This window comes from Oncorhynchus kisutch, linkage group LG7, assembly GCF_002021735.2.
Source record: "Oncorhynchus kisutch isolate 150728-3 linkage group LG7, Okis_V2, whole genome shotgun sequence".
In the NCBI taxonomy this organism is placed as follows: Eukaryota; Metazoa; Chordata; class Actinopteri; order Salmoniformes; family Salmonidae; genus Oncorhynchus; species Oncorhynchus kisutch.
Genome location: NC_034180.2, coordinates 47,492,772 through 47,516,621, shown reverse-complemented (window position 1 = coordinate 47,516,621; position 23,850 = coordinate 47,492,772). Strand labels below are relative to the sequence as shown.

The 23,850-nt window shown below is 44.1% G+C and overlaps 1 protein-coding gene across 4 annotated transcripts in view; it reads left to right on the top strand.

Moving 5' to 3' along the window:
• The window catches only part of LOC109894684 (ribosomal protein S6 kinase 2 alpha), a 79,898-nt gene that overhangs the window by 42,540 nt on the left and 13,508 nt on the right, over positions 1 to 23,850 (top strand). The window contains exons 1-9 of one of the 4 annotated variants that reach the window (XM_020488340.2): positions 3,435 to 3,553; positions 6,031 to 6,084; positions 12,754 to 12,870; positions 16,494 to 16,575; positions 17,419 to 17,499; positions 17,777 to 17,856; positions 17,962 to 18,068; positions 20,515 to 20,552; positions 23,492 to 23,634. In XM_020488340.2, coding sequence (XP_020343929.1) covers positions 3,506 to 3,553; positions 6,031 to 6,084; positions 12,754 to 12,870; positions 16,494 to 16,575; positions 17,419 to 17,499; positions 17,777 to 17,856; positions 17,962 to 18,068; positions 20,515 to 20,552; positions 23,492 to 23,634 — 750 coding nt within the window. In that variant the 5' untranslated portion in view covers positions 3,435 to 3,505. Of the gene's footprint in view, positions 1 to 3,434; positions 3,554 to 6,030; positions 6,085 to 8,395; positions 8,827 to 12,753; positions 12,871 to 16,493; positions 16,576 to 17,418; positions 17,500 to 17,776; positions 17,857 to 17,961; positions 18,069 to 20,514; positions 20,553 to 23,491; positions 23,635 to 23,850 lie in introns of those variants that run through there. The other 3 variants (XM_020488337.2, XM_020488338.2, XM_020488339.2) reach the window with 3 other exon arrangements.

Sequence of the window (23,850 nt, the reverse complement as noted above, 5' to 3'; positions counted from 1 at the left end):
TGCAGGCAGCAGGAGCTGCTATTTGTAACGCTGTAAAAGCATTACTGGGAAGTGTGTGTGTGTGGTACAATTCAGTGTGTGTGAAAGAGAAAATAAATATATTATTATATATATATATATTTTATTTATTTTAGTGCGGGAGCTGCTATTAGCAACACTGAAAGCATTACTGTGAAGTGTGTGTGTGTGTATGTATCAATGTCTAGAAGTGTTAGTTGGTGATGTTCGACCTAGTTTCTGATAGTGATGTGCTACGTTTCAGTTCCATAGTGTATATGATATGCTCCTCTGGCTTGGCATAGCTGGAGTTTGGCTCTGAGCTGAAGTGTTTTGGACTGAGCACTTGTCCCCTCTCCCTCTCACCTCTCTCTGGGCTGGGGTCCAGTATTTCAACAATGAGATCCACAGTGTGTGAGGCTGTACAATTATTACACACTCTGGGGGGAGGGAGAAGGAGAGGGGGCACCGAACCGGTGCACTGAGAGGGTGTCTGTCAGACAACCTGGTACACGGCCCAAGTGGACCGTCTCATCCTCCCTTCTCCTCGACTAGACTCCTTTCTTTGTGTCTCATCCCTCTTCATTTTCTTCTCTCTCCTCCTCTACCAGGCGGCCTTGTCTCTCTCCTCCTCTACCAGGCGGCCTTGTCTCTCTCTCCTCCTCTACCAGGCGGCCTTGTCTCTCTCTCCTCCTCTACCAGGCGGCCTTGTCTCTCTCTCCTCCTCTACCAGGCGGCCTTGTCTCTCTCTCCTCCTCTACCAGGCGGCCTTGTCTCTCTCTCCTCCTCTACCAGGCGGCCTTGTCTCTCTCTCCTCCTCTACCAGGCGGCCTTGTCTCTCTCTCCTCCTCTACCAGGCGGCCTTGTCTCTCTCTCCTCCTCTACCAGGCGGCCTTGTCTCTCTCTCCTCCTCTACCAGGCGGCCTTGTCTCTCTCTCCTCCTCTACCAGGCGGCCTTGTCTCTCTCTCCTCCTCTACCAGGCGGCCTTGTCTCTCTCTCCTTCTCTACCAGGCGACCTTGTCTCTCTCTCCTCCTCTACCAGGCGACCTTGTCTCTCTCTCCTCCTCTACCAGGCGGCCTTGTCTCTCTCTCCTCCTCTACCAGGCGGCCTTGTCTCTCTCTCCTCCTCTACCAGGCGGCCTTGTCTCTCTCTCCTCCATATCTTCTCGTTTTCCTGGTCTGGTTTCTCACTTTATCTAAAGATCTAGTTCCATCTCTCTTTCACTCACACACTACCTTCACCTTTCTCTGGCCTATCACCTCTCCTCCCCTGTGTTCTCTCACTTTCTTTCTCTGCCTCTTACATCTATATGTCGCTTTGTTGAGGTGGAACAGTGGGACCGTGTTCTTGGCTGCAGCAGCTCCACCTCTAGTCTGTACTGGCGTTAGTCTCTATGGAGTTGGGTCTGTTGTAGAGAATAGATCCACACTGCCCCCTCGTGGTGTTTATTTAGCATTACATCAATATGTGGACCACTGGTGAAACTAGGCTTTCTTTACTGCTTGGGGACTTTGACAAAAGCCTTACCACTACATTTCAAGCACATTCTTTCACTACCATTAAACAATGACCCTTTTCACTGTGGTTTTTAAAGGGAATGTGTTTTATTAACAGGATTTTTTGTATATTTTTTTTACTTCATGTGGAAGTGGTTTTGAAGGTTGTTTTTAGTTTAACACCAAGTATATTTGCGCTAAACTTATGTCAAACAATTCCCCCTCACACTAACTCAAGGTGATTAAAGCCGCCGGAGATGCTGTATTCACAAAGAAATGTTTTGCTTCATACAATTGTTATCTCTCGATGGGAGGCAAGTGCAATTTCAGTACAAAGTATTTCATCCAGTCTGTAAGCATGCAAGTCACTTCCTCTCCTTCCTGTCGTTGCAGAAGGAAACAGAATTTAGAGTGCTGGATCACGACCAGAGAGATCGCCAGCTTGTAGTCCTAAAAAACTAAATAGATTTAGCATTTTCTACGTCTGGTTCATTGGCTATTCCCACTATTGCTCTTTATTCAGTAGAGACATTGAATGAGTAAATAACCTAAACAGAGAACTTGTCTGAAGTAGACTTGTCTGGAATTGTTCATTGGCACTGATACAGCAAATGTATTGTGTTTGTAAATCTTTGTGTAAGCGAACAAGTGAAAGTGTGTGATTATATATCACACACACACACACACACACACACACAAGTATGTGGACACCCCTTCAAATGAGTGGATTTGGCTATTTCGGCCACACACGTTACTGACTGGTGTATAAAATCGAGCACACAGCCATGCAATCTCCATAGAAAAATGTTGGCAGTAGAATGGCCTTACTGAAGAGCTCCGTGACTTTCAACGTGGCACCGTCATACGTCATTGTGTCAAAATTCTGGCCTGCTAGAGCTGCCCTGGTCAACTAAGTTCTGTTATTGTGACGTGGAAACGTATAGGAGCAACAACGGCTCAGCCGCGAAGTGGTAGGCCACACAAGCCCACTGAACGGGAACGTCGAGGGTTGGAGCGCGAACCCTGTAAAAAATTGTCCTCTACCGAGTTCCAAACTGCCTCTGGAGGCGAGGTCAGCACAAGAACTGTTCGTCGGGTGCTTCATGAAATGGGTTTCCATGGCCAAGCAACCGCACACAAGCCTAAGATCACCATGCGCAATGCCAAGCGTTGGCTGCAGTGGTGTAAAGCTTGCCGCCATTGGACTCTGGAGCAGTGGAAACGTGTTCTCACGCTTCACCGTCTGGCAGTCCAATGGACAAATCTGTGTTTGGCAGTTGCCATGAGAACACTACCTGCCCCAATGCATAGTGCCAACTGTAAAGTTTGGTGGAGGAACAATGGTCTGTTTTTCATGGTTTGGGCTAGGCCCCTTAGTTCCAGTGAAGGGACATTTTAACACTACAGCATACAATGACATTCTAGACGATTCTGTGCTTCTGACTTTGGCAACAGTTTTGGGGGAAGGCCCTTTCCTGTTTCAGCATAACAATGCCCCTGTGCACAAAGCGAGGTCCATATAGAAATATTAATACCCATGATTTTGGAATGAGATTTTCGACGTGCAGGTGTCCACATACGCTTGGCCACGTGGTGTATTTCTTCTCATGGCTGCAAATATACATTTCTCTCCCCTTGACCACACCTGTGGAACGGACTTGATCTCTCTTCCCCCTGACCACACCTGTGGAACGGACTTGATCTCTCTTCCCCCTGACCACACCTGTGGAACGGACTTGATGTCTCTTTCCCCTGACCACACCTGTGGAACGGACTTGATCTCTCTTCCCCCTGACCACACCTGTGGAACGGACTTGATCTCTCTTTCCCCTGACCACACCTGTGGAACGGACTTGAACATTCAGTCTTCTACCGGGGGTGAACATGTGCTTTGCATTTCCCCATTTGTGTGAGAGAGATGAGCGTACTGCCCCATTCTGAGCGTCACAGCATGTCTGTGTGTCAGTCGAAGTCAGAGACAGTGTGACATGGGAAGCTCTGATCGACAAGATGTGGAGACACATATTTCGCACCAAACAAGGTTTCCGCGTAACCCAGGCAAGTCTCAGACCCTCTGTTTTCAGCGTGTGTGTGTGTGGTGTATTTTAGGGGCTAGAGAAAAGGTCCCCCTGTGAGGGCGGTGGGTTTGGAGAACTGCGAGGTAGGAAACACATGGTGGTGTGTCTCCTGACTAGCCCTGACAAGCCCCAGCTACTCATTCTGTCTGTCAGAGGAAGAAGGCCACAGTACTGTCAACTTGGACTCTACTGAAACCTCTAACCTTCACTTAAAATGAATTGTGGCATTCCCCAGCATTGTGTTCTGTATCCAAACTGAAGAAAACGCTCTGAAACAGAGGAACTATCTACACTAGTCCAATAAGAAACACATTTTCCTTTCATTTCCAACGTTTAGAAATGTTTTGCTAGCTACAACATGCTGGAGCCCTGAGGAACACGACCTAGCTCTCTCTCTGAGATATTAGAAGCTTGGCAAACCAAGGATAGTCTACATCGGACTAAAATAAACTAATCTGTGTAGATGTTACGACTACAGCAAAAAGGTTTTAGTTGGCACACCGTTTTTAGTTTATGTATTTGTATGTGTTTGAATTTCTTTGTGGAATTATGGAACAATGTGAATCTTCACAGCAAATGGAAAGTGAAGGGTAACTCAATGACCGCTAGTCAGCACTTATGTGAAATCCTATGGAGTGTGCTGTCGAGTGAATTGCATTCATTTACAGCTTCTTGGAAGAGCGACTGTGTAAAGACAGGTTTTCTATACTCGCTGACAGCTGTAGAATGTGTGAGTGGCTGTTGGTAGAGCACGGTGCCTGCGACGGCAAGGATTGTGGGTTCGATTTCCTGGGGCTACCCGTATGAAAAATGTATGCACACTTGACTAAGTTACTGTGGGTGACTGCTTCTACTGAATTGGAATATATAGTGCCATCAAAGTATACATACCCCTTGACTTATTCCACATTTTGTGTTTACAGCCTGAATTCAACATTTTATTAAAATGTTTTTTTAAATGTGTCTTACCCATCTACACACAATACACCATAATGACAAACTGAACCTGTTTTACATTTAGATTTCAAATGTATTGAAAATGAAATACAGACATCACATTTACATACGTATTCACACCCATTATTCAATATCTTGTAGAAGCACCTTTGGTGGCAATTACAGCTTTGAGTTGTGTGTGTCTGTACACTAATCTGAATTCAGGGATTTTCTGCCAGATGCTCAAGCTCTGTTTTAAATTAGATTGGGAGCAGCAATCTTCAAGTCTTTCCACAAATTTTCCACAGGGTTCAATTCTGGGCCTTGGCTGGACCCCTCGAAGGACTTTCACATTATTGTTCCGTGGCCATTCCAGCATGGCCCTGGCTGTATGCTTGGGGTCATTGTCCTGTTGGAACATAAATCCTCTCATCAAGGATGCTTCACGGTAGGGATAGTGTTAGATGGGTTACTGGTTGTGCCTGGTTTTCTCCAGACATACTCTTTGGCCTGAATGCAAAGCACTAACATTTTGTCTCAACAGGCCACAATATTTTACCTGATATCAGTCTTTCATGTGCCTTTTTGCAAACTCTGGCCACTCTCCCTTAAAGCCCAGATTGGTGAAGTGCTGTTGAGACTGTTGTCCTTCTGGCAGGTTCTCTCATTTCAGCCAAGGAACTGTAGTTCTCGCATCTTGGTCATTGGATTCTTGGTCACCTTCCTGACCAAGGTCCTTCTTGCCTGGTTGCTGAGTTTGGTTGTACAGACAGCCTTTGGCAGAGTCTGGGTAGTTCCATATCTTTTCTAATTTCCCAATGATTGAGACCACTACACTCTTGGAAACTTTCAAAACTTTAGAAATTGTTTTTATACCCTTTCCCGATTTTGTGTCTCATTACCAATTGAATTGGCCACCTGTGGACTCCAATCAAGTTGTATTGATCAAAGGAATTTGCTGCACCTGACCTCCATTTGTAGTGTCATAGCAAAGGGGTGTGGCTATTTTAGATTTCTGTATTTCATTTTCAATAATGTCTAATCATATTTTCACTGTCATTATGGGGGGGGGATTCAGGCTGTAACACAATGTGCAATAAGCCAGAGTTTGAATACTTTCTGAACACACTGTATTTAATATTGTCATGAAGCCCCAGGAAGCGAGCAAGAGTTGTGACAAGTCTCTTTCTGTGGGTTATCAGAGAAACAGGAAGTAAAGTGTGGGAGGGCAGAGCTGCGTCCTGTCATCTGTGTGTGTGGCAACCAAACCATCCTGACTGCCCGGGTGGACAGGACACACAGTTGCTGACGTGTGTGTGGCCTATTTATAGAGCCCAAGTATCAAAATAATGGGCTGCAAAAGAATACCTATACCGATGGCTCTAAATGTCATAAGGTAGCCTCATAAAAAATCTAATATTTTCCCTGCATCACCTCTACAACCGACTTTTTCCTATAGAACACTGCATGTGAATCACAGCCGAACCTGACGCCCTTCTCCCTCTAACACCTCCCAATCAGGACAGGTCCCATATTACCTGGGTAGAGAAGGACTTTGCCAATATTACTGCCAAGGTAAGATTATTCCTCATTCAGTGGCCTTATCCACAGCTAAGTCAATACACTCTCTTCCTCAAATGCTTTGCCTTGCTGAGCTAAAATCAATATTGTGTCAACAATATCAGAATATGTTGCGAATAATATGCTTGTCTGTCTGTCGAGTGAAATGCAATAGCGCTGTGGCTGTCTCCTTAGCTGTGGCTGTCTCCTTAGCTGTGGCTGTCTCCTTAGCTGTCTGAGTCATTTCCTTCAGAATTTGATACATCATACATCTTTTCTGAAGAAATGTTATTTTCAACATCTGGTTGATATCCGTGTGGATTTTCTAGGGTTATCATCATGTGACTTTTTAAATGGACACCTGACGCTTCAATGGATCTCCATTGAAAATATTTCTTAGACGAGACAGCATATAGGGAGGAGGTCAGAGACCTGGCTGGGTGGTGCCAGAATAATAACCTATCCCTCAACGTAACCAAGACTAAGGAGATGATTGTGGACTACAGGAAAAGGAGCACCGAGCACGTCACCATTCAGTGGAGCAGGTTGAGAGCTTCAAATTCCTTGGTGTCCACATCAACAACAATCTAGATTGGTCCAAACACACCAAGACAGTTGTGAAGAGGGCACGACGAAGCCTATTCCCCCTTCAAGAAACTAAAAAGATTTGGCATGGGTCCTGAGATCCTCAAAAGGTTCTACAGTTGCAACATCGAGAGCATCCTGACCGGTTGCATCACTGCCTGGTACGGCAATTGCTCGGCCTCTGACCGCAAGGCACTTCAGAGGGTAGTGCGTACGGCCCAGTATATCACTGGGGCAAAGCTGCCTGCCATCCAGGACCTCTACACCAGGCGATGTTAGAGGAAGGCCATAAAAATTGTAAAAGACTCCAGCCACCCCAGTCATAGACTGTTCTCTCTACTACCGCATGGCAAGCGGTACCGGAGTGCCAAGTCTAGGACAAAAAGGCTTCTCAACAGTTTTTACCCCCAAGCCATAAGACTCCTGAACTGACTCCTGAAGACTCCCGGACTATTTGCATTGTGTGCCCCCCCCCCCCCCAACCCCTCTTTTACGCTGCTGCTACTCTCTGTTCATCATATAGTCATAGTCACTTTAACCATACCTACATGTACATACTACCTCAATAAGCCTGACTAACAGGTGTCTGTATAAAGCCTCGCTACTCTTTTTTTTTCAAATGTCTTTTTACTGTTTTATTTCTTACCTACACACACAGACACACTTTTTTTCCTCCGCACCATTGGTTAGAGCCTGTAAGTAAGCATTTCACTGTAAGGTCTACACCTGTTGTATTCGGCGCACGTGACAAATAAACTCTGATTTGATTAGTCCAGGACTAGGCTCTGCATCCTGGGAACTTATCCTACATTCCTTGTCTCTATCACAAATGGAGTTGGGACTGTGTTTATATGGCAGATGGCATCGCGGTTAAGAACATTGGGCCAGTAACCGTAAGGTCGCTGGTTTGAATCACCGAGCTGGTGAAAACTTTAAATGACTCAAATATAAACGTAAATTATACTGTGAGGATAATAGGGTCGCGATCAGCAGGATACGTTTTGGAACATTCAGATAAAAAAATATATATATATCTCACAAACATGCCTCTCTGTCATGTAGACCGAGGAATCATGTCTCAATTCATGGTATTTGTATCTGCAACGTTCAACTTTTGGCAACTGAAGGTGGCCTAGGTACAAGTGGTACAGTACAAGATATTTAGATCCTGGTCTAGTCATGCAGTAGAGCTCAATAGTACCTAACATGGGATCTTAGGAGCTTGAAGAAGAAGTAGTGACTTAGAAAGCCGATGGAGACTGAGTGGAACAGTGTTCGGTGAAGCTAAGAGGAAGTGTGGATTGATTTATATAGACACAGTGACCGTGTGTTTGTAGGGATGTGGAAGTTCCTCTCCTCACACACGGGGTAGATGGGGGTGGCAGGAAAGCGGCTGTATGGGATTCCTGTGTCCTGGCCCGTCTCACTCGCTCTTTTATAACGCGAGAACGAAGGAGACCGAGAACTCTCTCTCTATTCAATTCAAGGGGCTTTATTGGCATGGGAAACGCATGTTAACATTGACAAAGCAAGTGAACTAGATAATGTACAGCAGTGAAATAAAAATGAACAATTAACCTTACACTCACAGAAGTTCCAAAAGAATAAAGACATTACAAATGTCATTATGTATCTCTATCTGGGTCATAACGTTGACCGTGAGGGAGGTGACACCTCACCACCCTGGCCACACCTCACTACCCTGGCCATCGCCGAAGGGAAGTTGTCCTGTCTGTCTTTCACACACTAGTTGTGTGGGTTCTGCACACAGGTCTCTAACTTCCTGCCTCTCTCTCGCTCCCTCTGAGTGTCTCTTTCAGTTCAGCAGTAGTCAAAGCTCTGTGCTAGCAGAGGACAGGACACAAAGTTAACAGCTTACATACAGAGGACAACGTTCACCTCATCTTACCTGGCAGTCTACCAGGCTGGTATGAGATTGAGGACTTTGTCCAGAGGTAGGGGGGGATGTGACTGAGATGAAGAGGTCTAGGTTGGCAAGGCGATGTTGAGATGGACAAGGACGGGAGGAAGTTGAAAGTGAGCCGCTTGCTGACCCTCTTCTTCCTCTTCAAGAAACACCAGACCAATGCTTTGGCCAGCTGCAGCGTGCCACAAACAGGCAATGAGACAGACGCCTCATGTGAAGACCGTCAGAACAGAACCCGGTGTATGGTAATGTGGTCTTCACACCGGGGCGAATCCTAACTTCCACTTGTCAAATTTACACTTACATGGTCATGCGTTGAAGTGCATTTTCGACTAAGATTAAGGTTTTGGGCCCATCGATAATTAGATCTGGGCTTGTTGTTTATGGAGCAGGAGATGTGTAAAAGGCATGTCATGTGTGTTAGAATGTATTGTTTGCATTTCCTGTCCTCTTCTTTGTTTTGCTTCCTGTTGACAGACTATGAATGTGCAGTGCCAAAAGCAGCTATTGAGATATACGGCAGTTGTGTAGGTGTATTAATGAATGAACACATTCTATTGTGCTGTGTGGCAGCAAGTGTTATGAGAGCTTATTGTGGTCGAAGCAGTCTGACTCAACGGGTTGAAGGCCTTCACATCGCAGGTGTTCCTCATTATCACCTTGGTCATTATCCAGTTCCTGTGAAATACCTGAATAAGTCAAAGTGCTTCACAGTATGTCAGTTATTTGAATCCTAAACACAGAGATACAGTATGAAAATGCAACCGTATGTTTGTGTCATTCAGAAAGTATTCAGACCCCTTGACTTTTGCCTCATTTTGTTACAACCTTATTTTTAAATTGATTTTTTTTGACAAGCAGGGAATTGGCAATGTACTGTAATATTGTTCTTGACGGTAGGGGTTAATTTGTTAAGAATGTACTAATTTATTCCAAACAACTTATCTTGATTACCATAAACGTACATTTGAACTACCAAACGTATACCTGCTAGCTTTGTAGGAGATCGACGCAGTGGGTTTGAGGGGTTTTTACTTTACACAAGTCGGACTGTGTAAGTTAGGTGTGGTTGTTGTAATTTCATGGTGACTCAGTGTTAACTTAGTCAGCAGTGTGGTAGAGGAGTGTTTGTCTAGGTGTTAGTTCTACCCTCATTAGTATGATTATCTACTCACTATGGTTGGGGTCACTGCACATTTATTTATTTATTTCACCTTTTATTTAACCAGGTAGGCAAGTTGAGAACATGTTCTCATTTACAATTGCGACCTGGCCAAGATAAAGCAGAGCAGTTCGACACATAACACAGTTACACATGGAGTAAAACAAACATACAGTTTAAACAAGTCTATATATGATGTGCGCAAATGAGGTGAGATAAGGGAGGTAAAGGCAAAAAAAAGGCCATGGTGGCAAAGTAAATACAATATAGCAAGTAAAACACTGGAATGGTAGATTTGCAGTGGAAGAATGTGCAAAGTAGAAATAAAAATAATGGTGTGCAAAGGAGCTAAATAAATAAATAAAATAAATACAGTAGGGGGAGAGGTAGTTTGGGCTAAATTATAGATGGGCTATGTACAGGTGCAGTGATGTGTGAGCTGCTCTGACAGTTGGTGCTTAAAGCTAGTGAGGGAGATGTGTTTCCAGTTTCAGAGATTTTTGTAGTTCGTTCCATTCATTGGCAGCAGAGAACTGGAAGGAGAGGCGGCCAAAGAAAGAATTGGTTTTGGGGGTGACCAGAGAGAGATACCTGCTGGAGCGCGTGCTACAGGTGGGTGATGCTATGGTGACCAGCGAGCTGAGATAAGGGGGGACTTTACCGAGCAAGGTCTTGTAGATGACATGGAGCCAGTGGGTTTGTCGACGAGTATGAAGCGAGGGCCAGCCAACGAGAGCGTACAGGTCGCAATGGTGGGTAATATATGGGGCTTTGGTGACAAAACAGATGGCACTGTGATAGACTGCATCCAGTTTGTTGAGTAGAGTATTGGAGGCTATTTTGTAAATGACATCGCTGAAGTCGAGGATTGGTAGGATGGTCAGTTTTACAAGGGATGTTTGGCAGCATGAGTGAAGGATGCTTTGTTGCGAAATAGGAAGCCAATTCTAGATTTAACTTTGGATTGGAGATGTTTGATGTGGGTCTGGAAGGAGAGTTTACAGTCTAACCAGACACCTAGGTATTTGTAGTTGTCCACGTATTCTAAGTCAGGACTGTCCAGGGTAGTGATGTTGGACAGGCGGGCAGGTGCAGGCAGCGATCGGTTGAAGAGCATGCATTTAGTTTTACTTGCATTTAGGAGCAGTTGGAGGCCACGGAAGGAGAGTTGTATGGCATTGCCTGGAGGGTTGTTAACAGTGTCCAAAGAAGGGCCAGAAGTATACAGAATGGTGTCATCTGCGTAGAGGTGGATCAGAGACTCACCAGCAGCAAGAGCGACATAATTGATGTATACAGAGAAGCGAGTTGGTCCAAGAATTGAACCCTGTGGCACCCCCAGAGACTGCCAGAGGTCCGGACAGCAGACCCTCAGAGTTCAGTGTGTCAAATCGATCAGAGAAAGGGTTACTAGCCTACTGCATACTGAAGTCTAAAGCCTTGTTCACATTTACACATTTGAAGTGGCTGAAATTCAATTTGAATCTCTTTTTCATGCTGTCTGAACAGCCAAAAAGCACATGGAATCAGATATTTCAAGCAAAGTTTCAAACCAGCTTCTGATTCCTGGCCATGTGACCTTTTTGTCTGAACAGTCAAATCTGATTTGTCTGCCCTCAAGTGGTTTTTAGACTTATTTGGCATATCTTGCTGCTTGCCAGCTACTCTGCCTTTTTGACAAGAACATGTGGTAGCTAACTAGCTTGTTTACAAACAAATTAGGGACTGTGCAAGAAAGCTAAACAACTAACTAGCCAGTTGACTGCTGTGGCTAGCCAAAAAGGACTCGTTTTGAAAGTTGTATCTTATCGTTTGATACGCTACAAGTGTTCTTACACTATGATTTGAAACATTCAAAGCAACTGGGAAACGTCCATGACAACGTTGTTGTCACCTCAGCTTGCTACATAACTTCTGAGTGATTGGTCGTGGTGCTTGTGCTTCCTATCAGCCTACACCACTGCACACATACCCGGTGTTACTATGACAACTAGCGTAGCCTTGTCAGCAAATGACTGCTGTCTGAACACACATCAGATTTGGTCACTTGTAACTTGTAGCTGTTTAGACCGTCAGTAGTTCAAAACAGATTTGTAAAAACCAAACCGATTTTGAGCATTGAGGCCTGCAGGGAGAACGAGGCTTGTAATGCAGTTGCACTGCAACTCTACGTACTGGAGTTGGCTATTTTGAGAAATGTCTCAGCAGACATTGGTATAACGTATAAAGGCAATGTATTTGCAAAAAAAATGTTCTGTTGTAATTTCAGTGAGATTCAGTAGACCTAGGCTCTAAAGCAGCCTGTGCTACAACGCAATTATTTAAAGTTGTGGTTGCTGTTACCATTCTCGGTATCATTAACAGTAAATGGTGCCATCAGCCTCACTGTTCCGACAAGCTGCCCACAACACAAATACACCCGAGGGTTGAGAAGTTTCCCAGGGGACTTGTTTTTGATATTTTTTGTCTTACACACTCTTGTTCCGTCTGTCTTCTAAGCCTAAATAGCACTGCTGCACCAAGCCCTTACCGTTCTCTGAACTCTCTCTCTATAGATAGATATATATATCTCTGGTAATACCTGCTTTTCTACCCTCTTCCTCTTTTCAGTTGGCTTCTTAGAATTAGGTACACCCACTTTGATCAGGACGCAACCTAGTATGAGAAAAGAGGAACCTGTATCTATCAACTCCCAGCAGCTCCTTAATGTCTTGCTCCTAAGCTACATGCAATAGTTATTTGAATGCACTGTATGAAGCTCTGGTCCTATTCATTCTGAAATAATCATATCAAGAATAGTTTATTTTCATGGTCACGTGATCAAACGTCTTTGGTTTTCCTCACTGGACCGTTTGGAGAAAGACAAATTTGTACTACCAAAGGACGCATGGCAAAATCTTACCACATTTAGGATGGGTTTTATCTTTAGACAGTGTCAATGTTTTCTCTTGGAAGGGTGACCTAATATGCCATCTCCTGCATAATGGACCTTGTTTTTGTCTCTGTCTAGGACAATGATGTCATCAAGGAGATCAACATCACCAACGTGGTCAAGGAGGGCTCAGAGAAAGCCGACGCCCGCCAGTTTGAGCTGCTTAAAGTGCTGGGCCAGGGCTCCTTTGGCAAGGTAAGACATTGTCCAAGGTAAGACATTGTCCAAGGTAAGACATTGTCCAAGGTAAGACATTGTCCAAGGTAAGACATTGTCCAAGGTAAGACATTGTCCAAGGTAAGACATTGCCCATGTTCCATTAACCCTCTACTTGCAGATAAATAGTAGATTGGTTTAAACCAGGGGTGGGTAATTCCAGTCCTCAAGGACCTGATTTGGTGTCAGTTTTTCCCCAGCTAACACACCTGACTCCAATCAACTAATCATGATCTTCAGTTTAGAAATGCAATTAGATGAATCAGCGGTGTTTGCCTGGGATGGAGAAAAGGTGTGACACCAATCAGGCCCTCGATGATCTGATCCATCTTTATCTAATCCAGGGATGGGCAACTCGTCACACCTTTTTCCCCAGCTAACACACCTGACTCCAATAATCAACTAATTACGATCAGTTTAGGATGTAGTTAGTTGAATCAGCTGTGTTTTCCTAGGAATGGGGGGAAAGTGACACCACTCCGGCCCCTGAAGACGAGGTGCCCCTCCCTGGATTTGATCAAAAGGGGACGAGCAACACTGCCGTCTCCTCCTCGTTAGTGGGGGGGGGGGTAATGGTTCGGTAGTGTGGGGGGGGGATAATGGTTCGTTAGTGGGGGGGGGATAATGGTTCGGTCGTGGGGGGGGGGGGGAATATGGTTCGTTAGTGGGGGGGATAATGGTTCGGTAGTGGGGGGGGATACTGGTTCGTTAGTGGGGGGGGATAATGGTTCGTTAGTGGGGGGGGGATATGGTTCGTTAGTGGGGGGGATAATGGTTCGTTAGTGGGGGATAATGGTTCGTTGGTTTGGGGATAATGGTTCGTTAGTGGGGGGGGGGGGGGGGGGATAATGGTTCGTTAGTGGGGGGGGATAATGGTTCGTTAGTGGGGGATAATGGTTAGAACAAAATGACTGCAGCATCTTTTACTACACTTCTGACCTTGTTGAGGGAAGCGAATCGTATTTGACTTTGTGACGGATACTAATGACTGACTGCTAAGCTTATCTCTTTAGTAGAAATACTTTACACTATAAACCATGCAGAAAGCTGGTGTTTTAGCACAGTGGTTTTCCTCCCAGCCGTTCCACGCATTTGAACTATTCCACAGATTGATTCAACTAATCATCAAGCCCCTGACTAGGTTAACCAGGTGAGCTAGTTCAGGGCTACAACAACATTGTGAAAAGTCTGGAGGTCCCAGAGGAGCGGTTTGAAAACCCCTGCTTTAGCAGCATCCAACCACTCCCATGCGTTGTTGATGGCTGTGATTGTGCACATGAATCAAATTTTATTGGTCACATACATGTGTTCAGCAGATGTTTTTGCAGATATAGTGAAATGCTTGTACTTCTAGTACCGACATTGCAGCAATATCTAACAATTCCACAACAAATACCTAATACACACATCTAAGTAAAGGAATTAAGAATATCTAAATATATGGATGAACAATGTCAGTGCCATAGACTAAGATACAGTATGAGATGAGTAATGCAAGATATGTAAACATTATAAAAGTGATGACATTTTAAAGTGGCCAGTGATTTGTTGGCAGCAGCCACTCAATGTTAGTGATGGCTGTTTAACAGTCTGATGTCCTTCTGATAGAAGCTGTTTTTCAGTCTCTCTGTCCCAGCTTTGATGCACCTGTACTGACCTTGCCTTCTGGATGATAGCGGGTGAAAAGGCCTTGGCTCGGGTGGTTGTTGTCCTAGATGATATTTTTGGTCTTCCTGTGACATCGGGTGGTGTAGGTGTCCTACAGGGTAGGTAGTTTGCCCCCGGTGATGTGTTGTGCAGACCGCACCACCCTCGAGCCCTGTGGTTGTGGGCAGTGCAGTTTCCGTACCAGGTGGTGATACAGCCTGACAGGATGCTCTCGATTGTGCATCTGTAAAAGTTTCAGGGTTTTACGTGACAAGCCACATTTTAGGAGCATCCTGAGGTTGAAGATGCGCTGTTGCGCCTTCGCCACACTGTCTGTGTGGGTGGACCATTTCAGATTGTAAGTGATGTGTACACTGAGGAACTTAACTTTCCACCTTCTCCACTACTGTCCTGTCGATGTGGATAGGGGTGCCCCCTCTGCTGTTTCCTGAAGTTCACGATCATCTCCTTTGTTCTGTTGACATTGAGTGGGGGTTTCTTTTCCTGACACCACACTCTAGGCTGTCTCGTCGTTGTTGGTAATCAAGCCTACCACTGTTATCATCTGCAAACTTGATGATTGAGTTGGCGGCATGCATGGCCATGCAGTCATGGGTGAACAAGGGAGTAAAAGAAGGGGCTGAGCACGTACCCTTGTGGGGCCCCAGTGTTGAGGATCAGCGGAATATAGATGTTGTTTCCTACCTTCACCACCTGGGGGTGGCCCATCAGGAATTCCAGGACCCAATTGCACAGGGCGGGGTTCAGATCCAGGTCCTCAAGCTTAGTGATGAGCTTGGAGGGTACTGTGGTGTTGAATGCTGAGCTATAGTCAATGAACAGCATTCTTACATAGGTATTCCTCTTGTCCAGATGGGATAGGGCAGTGTGCAGTGCGATGGTGATTGAATCGTCTGTGGACCTATTGGGGCGGTATGCAAACTGAAGTGGGTCTAAGGTGTCAGGTAAAGGTAGAGATAATATGATCCTTGACTAGTATCTCAAAGCACTTCATGATGACAGAAGTGAGTGTTAGTCATGTAGTTCAGTTACCTTTGTTCCTGTACCCAAGATTGCAATGGTGGCCATCTTGACGCATGTGGGGATAACAAGAGAGCCTCAGTAATACAAAGGAAAAACCCTGCAGATGGATATGTCCATTTCCATATGTATGGCTTGAGAATGCATTGTTTTGACAAACCCTTGGGCCTGATGCTGATGATATCTCATACCTGGCTTACACACACACACTGCCTGTCTTTCACCTCTCTGCTTGCTCTACTGATGTGCCACAGGAGGTGGTCTTTCTTTTATTTAGAGCACTAAGAACAGATTTGTCTAGAATGTGCTTTGAGATACTAGTCAAGGATCATATCATCTCTACCTTTACCTGACACCTTAGACCTACTTCAGTTTGCATACCGCCCCAATAGGTAATTTAGTCCAATTTACAACAAGTACGCATCTAAACAAACCCATTGAATGTTCATTCGTATTCATTCCATTTAATTTCTCTCACTTCAGATGACAAGATCTAAAATAGCAGTTTTTTTTCTCCCTCTGGTTGAGTTTATTGCTCTGGGTGTCAGGCCAGGCTGTTTCGCAGTAAGATAGGACTTTCATTATTTACACTGACTAGGCCTGACTACATACCTTCCATTAAGGTAGTTAGGTGAGGTATTGGTTACAAAATACAGTATTTATAGCCTTGTATTATTGTTATAGAGGCCAGGAAGAATGCCAGAGAACTTCACATGTAGTAGTTCCAATGACCATCCCCCTTGTCGCTCCCATAGGTTTGTAGCATATTGCATTGAGCATTTTTATATATATATTCAATATCACCGCCAGTCCCTCCGTCACGGAGCATTGACTTGGATGGGAATGTCCGTTGTCCGCTCTAGTAGTTCTATTTCTAGGATTGAGAGTTGGATGTTGTCTTGCGTTGCCTGCAGGTGTTCTTGGTGCGGAAGGTGACACCTCCCGACGACAACGAGCTGTATGCTATGAAGGTCCTGAGAAAAGCCACCCTCAAAGGTACGCACGCGCGCACACACACACAAAGTGGAATAGAGACATATACGATCATGGGAAACGATACTGTAGCTACACATTCATGGGGTGGTAAATATGTTGTGAAGTTTTTGGGTGGTAAATATGTTGTGAAGTTTTTGAGGTGGTAAACATAAGTGTCTCTGAATCCATCCAATGGAACCCACGGTTTCAACACCACATCTTCAAAGTAAAGACTTGGTCTCACCTCATTTCATTTATTGACATGTCTTTGCGTTCGCTCTATACTCCACGTGCCATTTTGCCCCCAATGTTTTGATCTTGTCCCAAGGCTCTGATAGTGAGAAGAATTTTTTTTTCAGTTTGTTTTTTTTCAGTTAGTGTGTATCTCGTCTTCCTATATGTGTAGTTGTAGTAGACCACACCGCTAGCTAGCAGTCGGTCTGTCGCTCCCCACCCTGTCAACACTAGATGTAAACACCTTGACAGTTGAATTATCAATGAGAACAGATCGTCTCACAGATTACAACTCACTGCCATTGTGCGCTGAAAATCTGCCTAATCGTTCAACAAGAATGTCTGTTCACATTTTCATTATTTTCATATTTTTATTTATTTGTATTATCAAAATATTTCAAGGATTGATTATTTGGCGGTTTTGCTTTTGACTGAATTCTCAAATACTGTATCCATTGAGTGAGATTTAAATATTTTTGCTGACACTGACAGTTTTTAGCATTTTGTTTAAGTTATGTCTTAGCCATGGACTCCCTGTTCCAAACCCATCTGTTACCAAGCTAATGTGGTAGCATTTGTTTTGCGTGAACCTTCTGACGGCTCTGAAATGGTGCGATCCTTTCCCCACAGTGAGAGACCGGGTGAGGACCAAGATGGAGAGAGATATCCTGGCAGACGTCAACCACCCCTTCGTGGTCAAACTCCACTATGGTGAGTTCACAACCAGACCTTTGTTCAGGTAACATGGTGAAGGAACACAGGGCTGGTGGTGACAACACTGTGTCACTTAGCGATAACCTTCCCTGTGGTCATAGTGGGCAGTGCCCTCCATGTTTTATACAATGAATGGGAACAGCTTTGGGTGCTCTAGCTTTGCCTGACATTTTTATGCAAATGATATATCACTGGATATATACTTGTGCTAGCCCATTAAGTGTGTGTGTGTGTGTGTGTGTGTGTGTGTGTGTGTGTGTGTGTGTGTCTCTAGCATTTCAGACAGAAGGAAAGCTCTACCTGATCCTGGACTTTCTGAGAGGAGGAGATCTCTTCACCAGACTGTCTAAAGAGGTGGACCTCAAGGACCTATGTTCCAGGAAAATACATCTAATGTGACATCTTATGTGTCATGGTTATTATAACCTCTCTGCATTATATTTTGTGTGTGGTATCCAGGTGATGTTCACAGAGGAGGATGTGAAGTTCTACCTCGCAGAGTTGGCTCTGGGCCTGGACCACCTGCATAGCCTGGGCATCATCTACAGAGACCTCAAACCTGAGAAGTAGGTGGCGCCTCAGCGGAAGGCAGCTAGTCCTAGCTAGCCTAGCATAGCATCACACATCGTAGCATTGCCTTCCTACAACAATAATATATGCCATTTAGCAGACCCTTTTATCCAAAGCAACTTGGTCATGTGTGCATATATTTTACATATCAGTAGCCCCAGTGAGAATTGAATCCACGATCCTGGTGTTGAAATCGCCATGCTCTACCAACTGAGCTAGAGGACCGCGTGCTAGTGCTGTACTATGCTATGTTAGTGTAACCCCAACCCACACATGCTTTTTCTTCTAAAATGACAGGAACCTTGAGATTCAATGTGCTTCTCTGTTAGCTATCTCTTCTATGTGTATATACAGTTGAAGTCAGAAGTTTAGATACACCTTAGTCAAATACATTTAAACTCAGTTTTTCACAATTCCTGACATTTAATCCTCGTAAAAATTCCCTGTTTTAGGTCAGTTAGGATCACCAGTTTATATTAAGAATGTGAAATGTCAGAATAATAATAGAGAGAATGATTTATTTCAGCTGTTATTTCTTTCGTCACATTTCCCAGTGGGTCAGAAGTTTACACACACTCCTTTAGTATTTGGTAGCATTGCCTTAAACAATTTAAACTTGGGTCAAACGTTTTGGGTAGCCTTCCATAAGCTTCCCACAATAAGTTGGGTGAATTTTGTCCCATTCCTCCTGACAGAGGTGGTGTAACTGAGTCAGGTTTGTAGGCCTCCTTGCTCGCACTCTTTTTCAGTTCTGCCCACAGAGTTTCTATAGGATTGAGGTCAGTGCATTGTGATGGCCACTCCAATACCTTGACTTTGTTGTCCTTAAGCCATTTTACCACAACTTTGGAAGTATGCTTGGGGTCATTGTCCATTTGGAAGACCCATTTGCGACCAAGATTTAACTTCCTGACTGATGTCTTGAAATGTTGCTTCAATATATCCACATAATGTTCCTCCCTCATGATGCCATCTATTTTGTGAAGTGCACCAGTCCCTCCAGCAAAGCACCCCCACAACATGATGCTGCCACCCACCATGCTGCACTTCACAAAATAGATGGCACAATCTTTGCTTCACGGTTGGGATGGTGTTCTTCGGCTTGCAAGCCTCTCTTTTTCCTCCAAACATAACGATGGTCATTATGGCAAAACCGTTCTATTTTGTTTCATCAGACCAGAAGACATTTCTCCAAAAAGTACAATCTTTGTCCCCATCGTAGTCTGGCTTTTTATGGCGGTTTTGGAGCAGTGGCTTCTTCCTTGCTGAGCGGCCTTTCAGGTTATGTCGCTATTGGACTTTTTTTTACTGTGGAAATAGATACTTTTGTACCTGTTTCCTCCAGCATCTTCACAAGGTCCTTTGCTGTTCTGGGATTGAATTGCACTTTTCACACCAAAGTACGTTCATCTCTAGGAGACAGAACACATCTCCTTCCAGCTGCGTGGTCCCATGGTGTTTATACTTGCGTACTATTGTTTGTACAGATGAACGTGGTACCTTCAGGCATTTGGAAATTGTTCCCAAGGATGAACCAGACTTGTGGAGGTCTACAATTTTTAGGCTGATTTCTTTTGATTTTCCCATGATGTCATGCAAAGAGGCACCGAGTTTGAAGGTAAGCCTTGAAATACATTCACAGGTACACCTCCAATTGACTCAAATGATGTCAATTAGCCTATCAGAAGCTTCTAAAGCCATGACATTTTCCGACATTTTCCAAGCTGTTTAAAGGCACAGTCAACTTAGTGTATGTAAACTTCTGACCCACTGGAATTTTGATGCAGTGAATTATAAATGAAATAATCTGTCTGTAAACAATTGTTGGAAAAATGACTTGTGTCATGGTCAAAGTAGATGTCCTAACCGGCTTGCCAAAACTATAGTTTGTTAACAAGAAATTTGTGGAGTGGTTGAAAAATGACTTTTAATGACTCCAACATAAGTGTATGTAAAACTTCCGACTTCAACTGTACTTATTCAAGGCCCCTTTATCCACATGTTTAGAAACTGGCAAATTTCACTGCAGTGTAATTGATTGTCCTCTCAGTTTTAATGGGGGTCATTTATGTTATCGACAAACATCATGTCTGGTCATGAGTACTGGAGTCTTAACATGACATATGGATACTAGAGAATGAGAAAGCCTTGCCCTGAGTGCACAAACCGATTACATAAATGCTATTACGTGTGTGACATATACATTTCTGATACTGTGAATTAACTTGATTTGGGCTGCGTTTTTACTATTACATTTTCATATTTGTGAAGGAAAGAGAGGGAGGACGAGGGCTACTATACAAAATAAAAAATGGAGTCTACAGGTTTTTGAAATATTCTACCCTCATAATGCCAAGTATTTTGCAATCTGTTTGTGACACAACGCGGAGACAAACTCTCTATTACTGATATAACGCCTGGCAACTCTCTATTCTGTTGTAGCATTCTACTGGATGAAGAGGGCCATATAAAACTCACAGGTAGGACACACAGACACTACCCCCCCCCCTCCCCAATATACATGGAGTATACCAAATATAAGGAGAACCTTGAGTTATCCCCGCCCTCAGAACCGCCTCAATTCGTCGGGGCATGGAGTACTAGGTGTCGAAAGCATTCCACAGGGATGCTGGTCCATGTTGACTATAATGCTTCCCACAGTTGTCTAGGTTGTCTTTGGGTGGTGGACCATTCTTGATACACACGGGAATCTGTTAAGCGTGAAAAACGCAGTTCTTCACACAAACTGGTACGCACGGCACCTACTACTATACTACTTAATATTTTGTGTTGCCCATTAACCCTCTGAATGGCACACATACATAATCCATTTCTGTTGGCTCAAGGTCTAAATGATGTAACCTGTACTCCACTTCATCTACACTGATTGAAGTTGATTTTAACAAGTGACCTCAACAAGGAATCAACCAGTTACATGTGTTTTATAAAGCCTATTTTTACATTAGCTGATGTCACAAAGTGCTTACACAGAAGTCTATACAGTTTAAAAGTATGTGAAATCTTTGGAAATAGCTGGATTTCTGCATAAATTGGTCATAAAATTTGATCTGATCTTCATCTAGGTCACAACAATGGACAAACAGTCTGCTTAAACTAATAACACACAAACAATTATGTTTTCATGTCTTTATTGAACACATGGTGTAAACATTCACAGTGCAGGGTGGATTTTTAGACCATTCCTCTTGACAAAACTGTTTCAGTTTAGCAATATTCTTGGGATGTCTGGTGTGAACTGCTTTCTTGAGGTCATGCCACAGCATCTGTCTGTTGAGGTCAGGACTGACTGGGCCACTCCAGAAAGCGTATTGTCTTCTGTTGAAGCCATTCTGTTAATTTACTTTTGAGTTTTGGGTCGTTGAGCTTCAATTGGCAGACAGCCTGACATTCGATAGCAAGCTGTCCAGGCCCTGATGCAGCAAAGCAGCCCCAAACCATGATGCTCCTTCCACCATACTTTACAGTTGGGATGAGGTTTTGATGTTGGTGTGCTGTGCCTTTTCTTCTCAACACATAGTGTTGTGTTCCTTCCAAACAACTAAACTGTAGTTTCGTCTGTCCACAGAATATTTTGCCAGTAGCGCTGTGGAACATCCAGGTGCACTTTTGCAAACTTCAGACATGCAGCAATGTTTTTTTTGGACAGCAGTGGCTTCTTCCGTGGTGTCCTCCCATGAACACGGTTCTTGTTTCGTATTTTACGTATCGTGGACTCGTCAACAGAGATGTTACACATCTCTCTGGAACATGCTGTCTTTAGCTGACACTCTAGGATTCTTAACTTCAGTGAGCAGTGTTGCAGTCATCTTTGCAGGACGACCACTCCTAGGGAGAGTAGCACCAGTGCTGAACTTTCTCCATTTATAGACAATTGTCTTACCGTGCTGATGGACATCAAGGCTTTTAGAGATACTTTTATAACCCTTTCCAGCTTTTCTACCACAATTCTTAATGTTAGATCTTCTGATATGTCTTTTGTTTCGAAACATGGTTCACATCAGGCAATGCTTCTTGTGAATAGCAAACTCAAATTTTGTGAGTTTAAAAAAAAATGATAGGGCAAGACGGTGCTAACCAACATCTCCAATTTCGTCTCATTGATTGGACTCCAGGTTAGATGACTCCTGACTCCAATTACCTTTTGGAGAAGTCATTAGCCTAGGGGTTCAGATACTTTTTTCAACCTACACTGAATGTTTAAATGATGTATTCAATATAGACAACAAAAATAAAATCATTTGTGTTATTGTTTAAGCACACTGTCTATTGTTGTGATTTAGATTAATAACAAATTTGATGACCAATTTATGCAGAAATCTGGGTAATTCCAAATGGTTCACATATATTTTCTTCCCACTGTATGACATTACCCCCCCCCCCCCCCCCCACACACACACACACACACACACACACACACACACACACACTAACCCACCCCCCCCACACACACGTCCCTCTGCCTGTTCCCTCGTTCCACTTGGCCTCCCCATTAGTCAGTGAGTCGGCACCACTCTTATCTGTTCCTGTGTAGACAACTGCTCTATGCATGGACCTGTAGAGCAGTGGTTCCCAACCAGGGGTACTAGGACCCTGGGGGGTGTGGTATGTCCACAGAGGGTACTAGGACCCTGGGGGGTGTGGTATGTCCACAGAGGGTACTAGGACCCTGGGGGGTGTGGTATGTCCACAGAGGGTACTAGGACCCTGGGGGTATGAGTTCTTGAAAAGACTCTTGAGACTATAGCCTACTGGTAAAATGCATATGTGGGGGTGCTTTAGGGGTACTCCGGCCAAAACAAAATTCAGTTGGTGGTACACTAACCGAAAAACAAGTACTGATTATAGAGCGTGACCCTGAAATTAATAAAGTTTCTCCTGCATCTAATCTACCCTGTAATCACTCTCTCCTCTCATCTGTTTACCTTGTTGGCGTGCACACACACACACACACACACACAAGCACCACAGGTGACCTTAAAAATATCCCGGTGTGGTGTATTTCCTTCACATGGATCATTTTGAATGATAAGGCCTTAGAATACCTGAAGAGTCATCGTGGCATCAGGAAGTGTTACGGATAGTTTTCCCTGATCATGTGACCTGGCTAGTTGAGAACTCTAGGGTTTTGTCTGAAATGGCATATTCTTCCCTAAAATATAGTGCACTCCTTTTGACCAGGGCCCTCTAGAATTACCCACCATAGGGAATAGGTTACCATTGCAGACCTAGCCTGGGCCCTAATTGTCATCTACAGACTAGTTATTATAGTCAAACTCCTGGCCATTTCCATAAAGTATAGTGTTAATGTCCTTTTTTTCCCTCTGTCTCGTGTGTACTTCTGTGTTTATGGTAGTACAGGTAATTGGATAGTAACTGACTTGTGGTGTCTTCTCCCTAGATTTTGGCTTGTGTAAGGAGGCTGTTGACCAAGAGAAGAAGGCCTACTCCTTCTGTGGTACGGTGGAATACATGGCGCCAGAGGTGGTGAACAGGCAGGGCCACATACAGAGCGCCGACTGGTGGTCGTTTGGGGTACTGATGGTGAGGCATGTAGTTTGGGTCATATTCATTAGTGCACTACTGTGAACTTGGTAAAACGCATTGCAACTGAAAACAAATGTTAGTTATTGGACACATTTAGGTAGTTTCTCCCAGTTTCAGTCTGTTTTCTTCCGTTTGGTGCCTAATGAACACAACCCTCTCAATACAAACAATCAAACAGACATGAGTATGATGTGTGTTTGCTTCAGAGCTCTA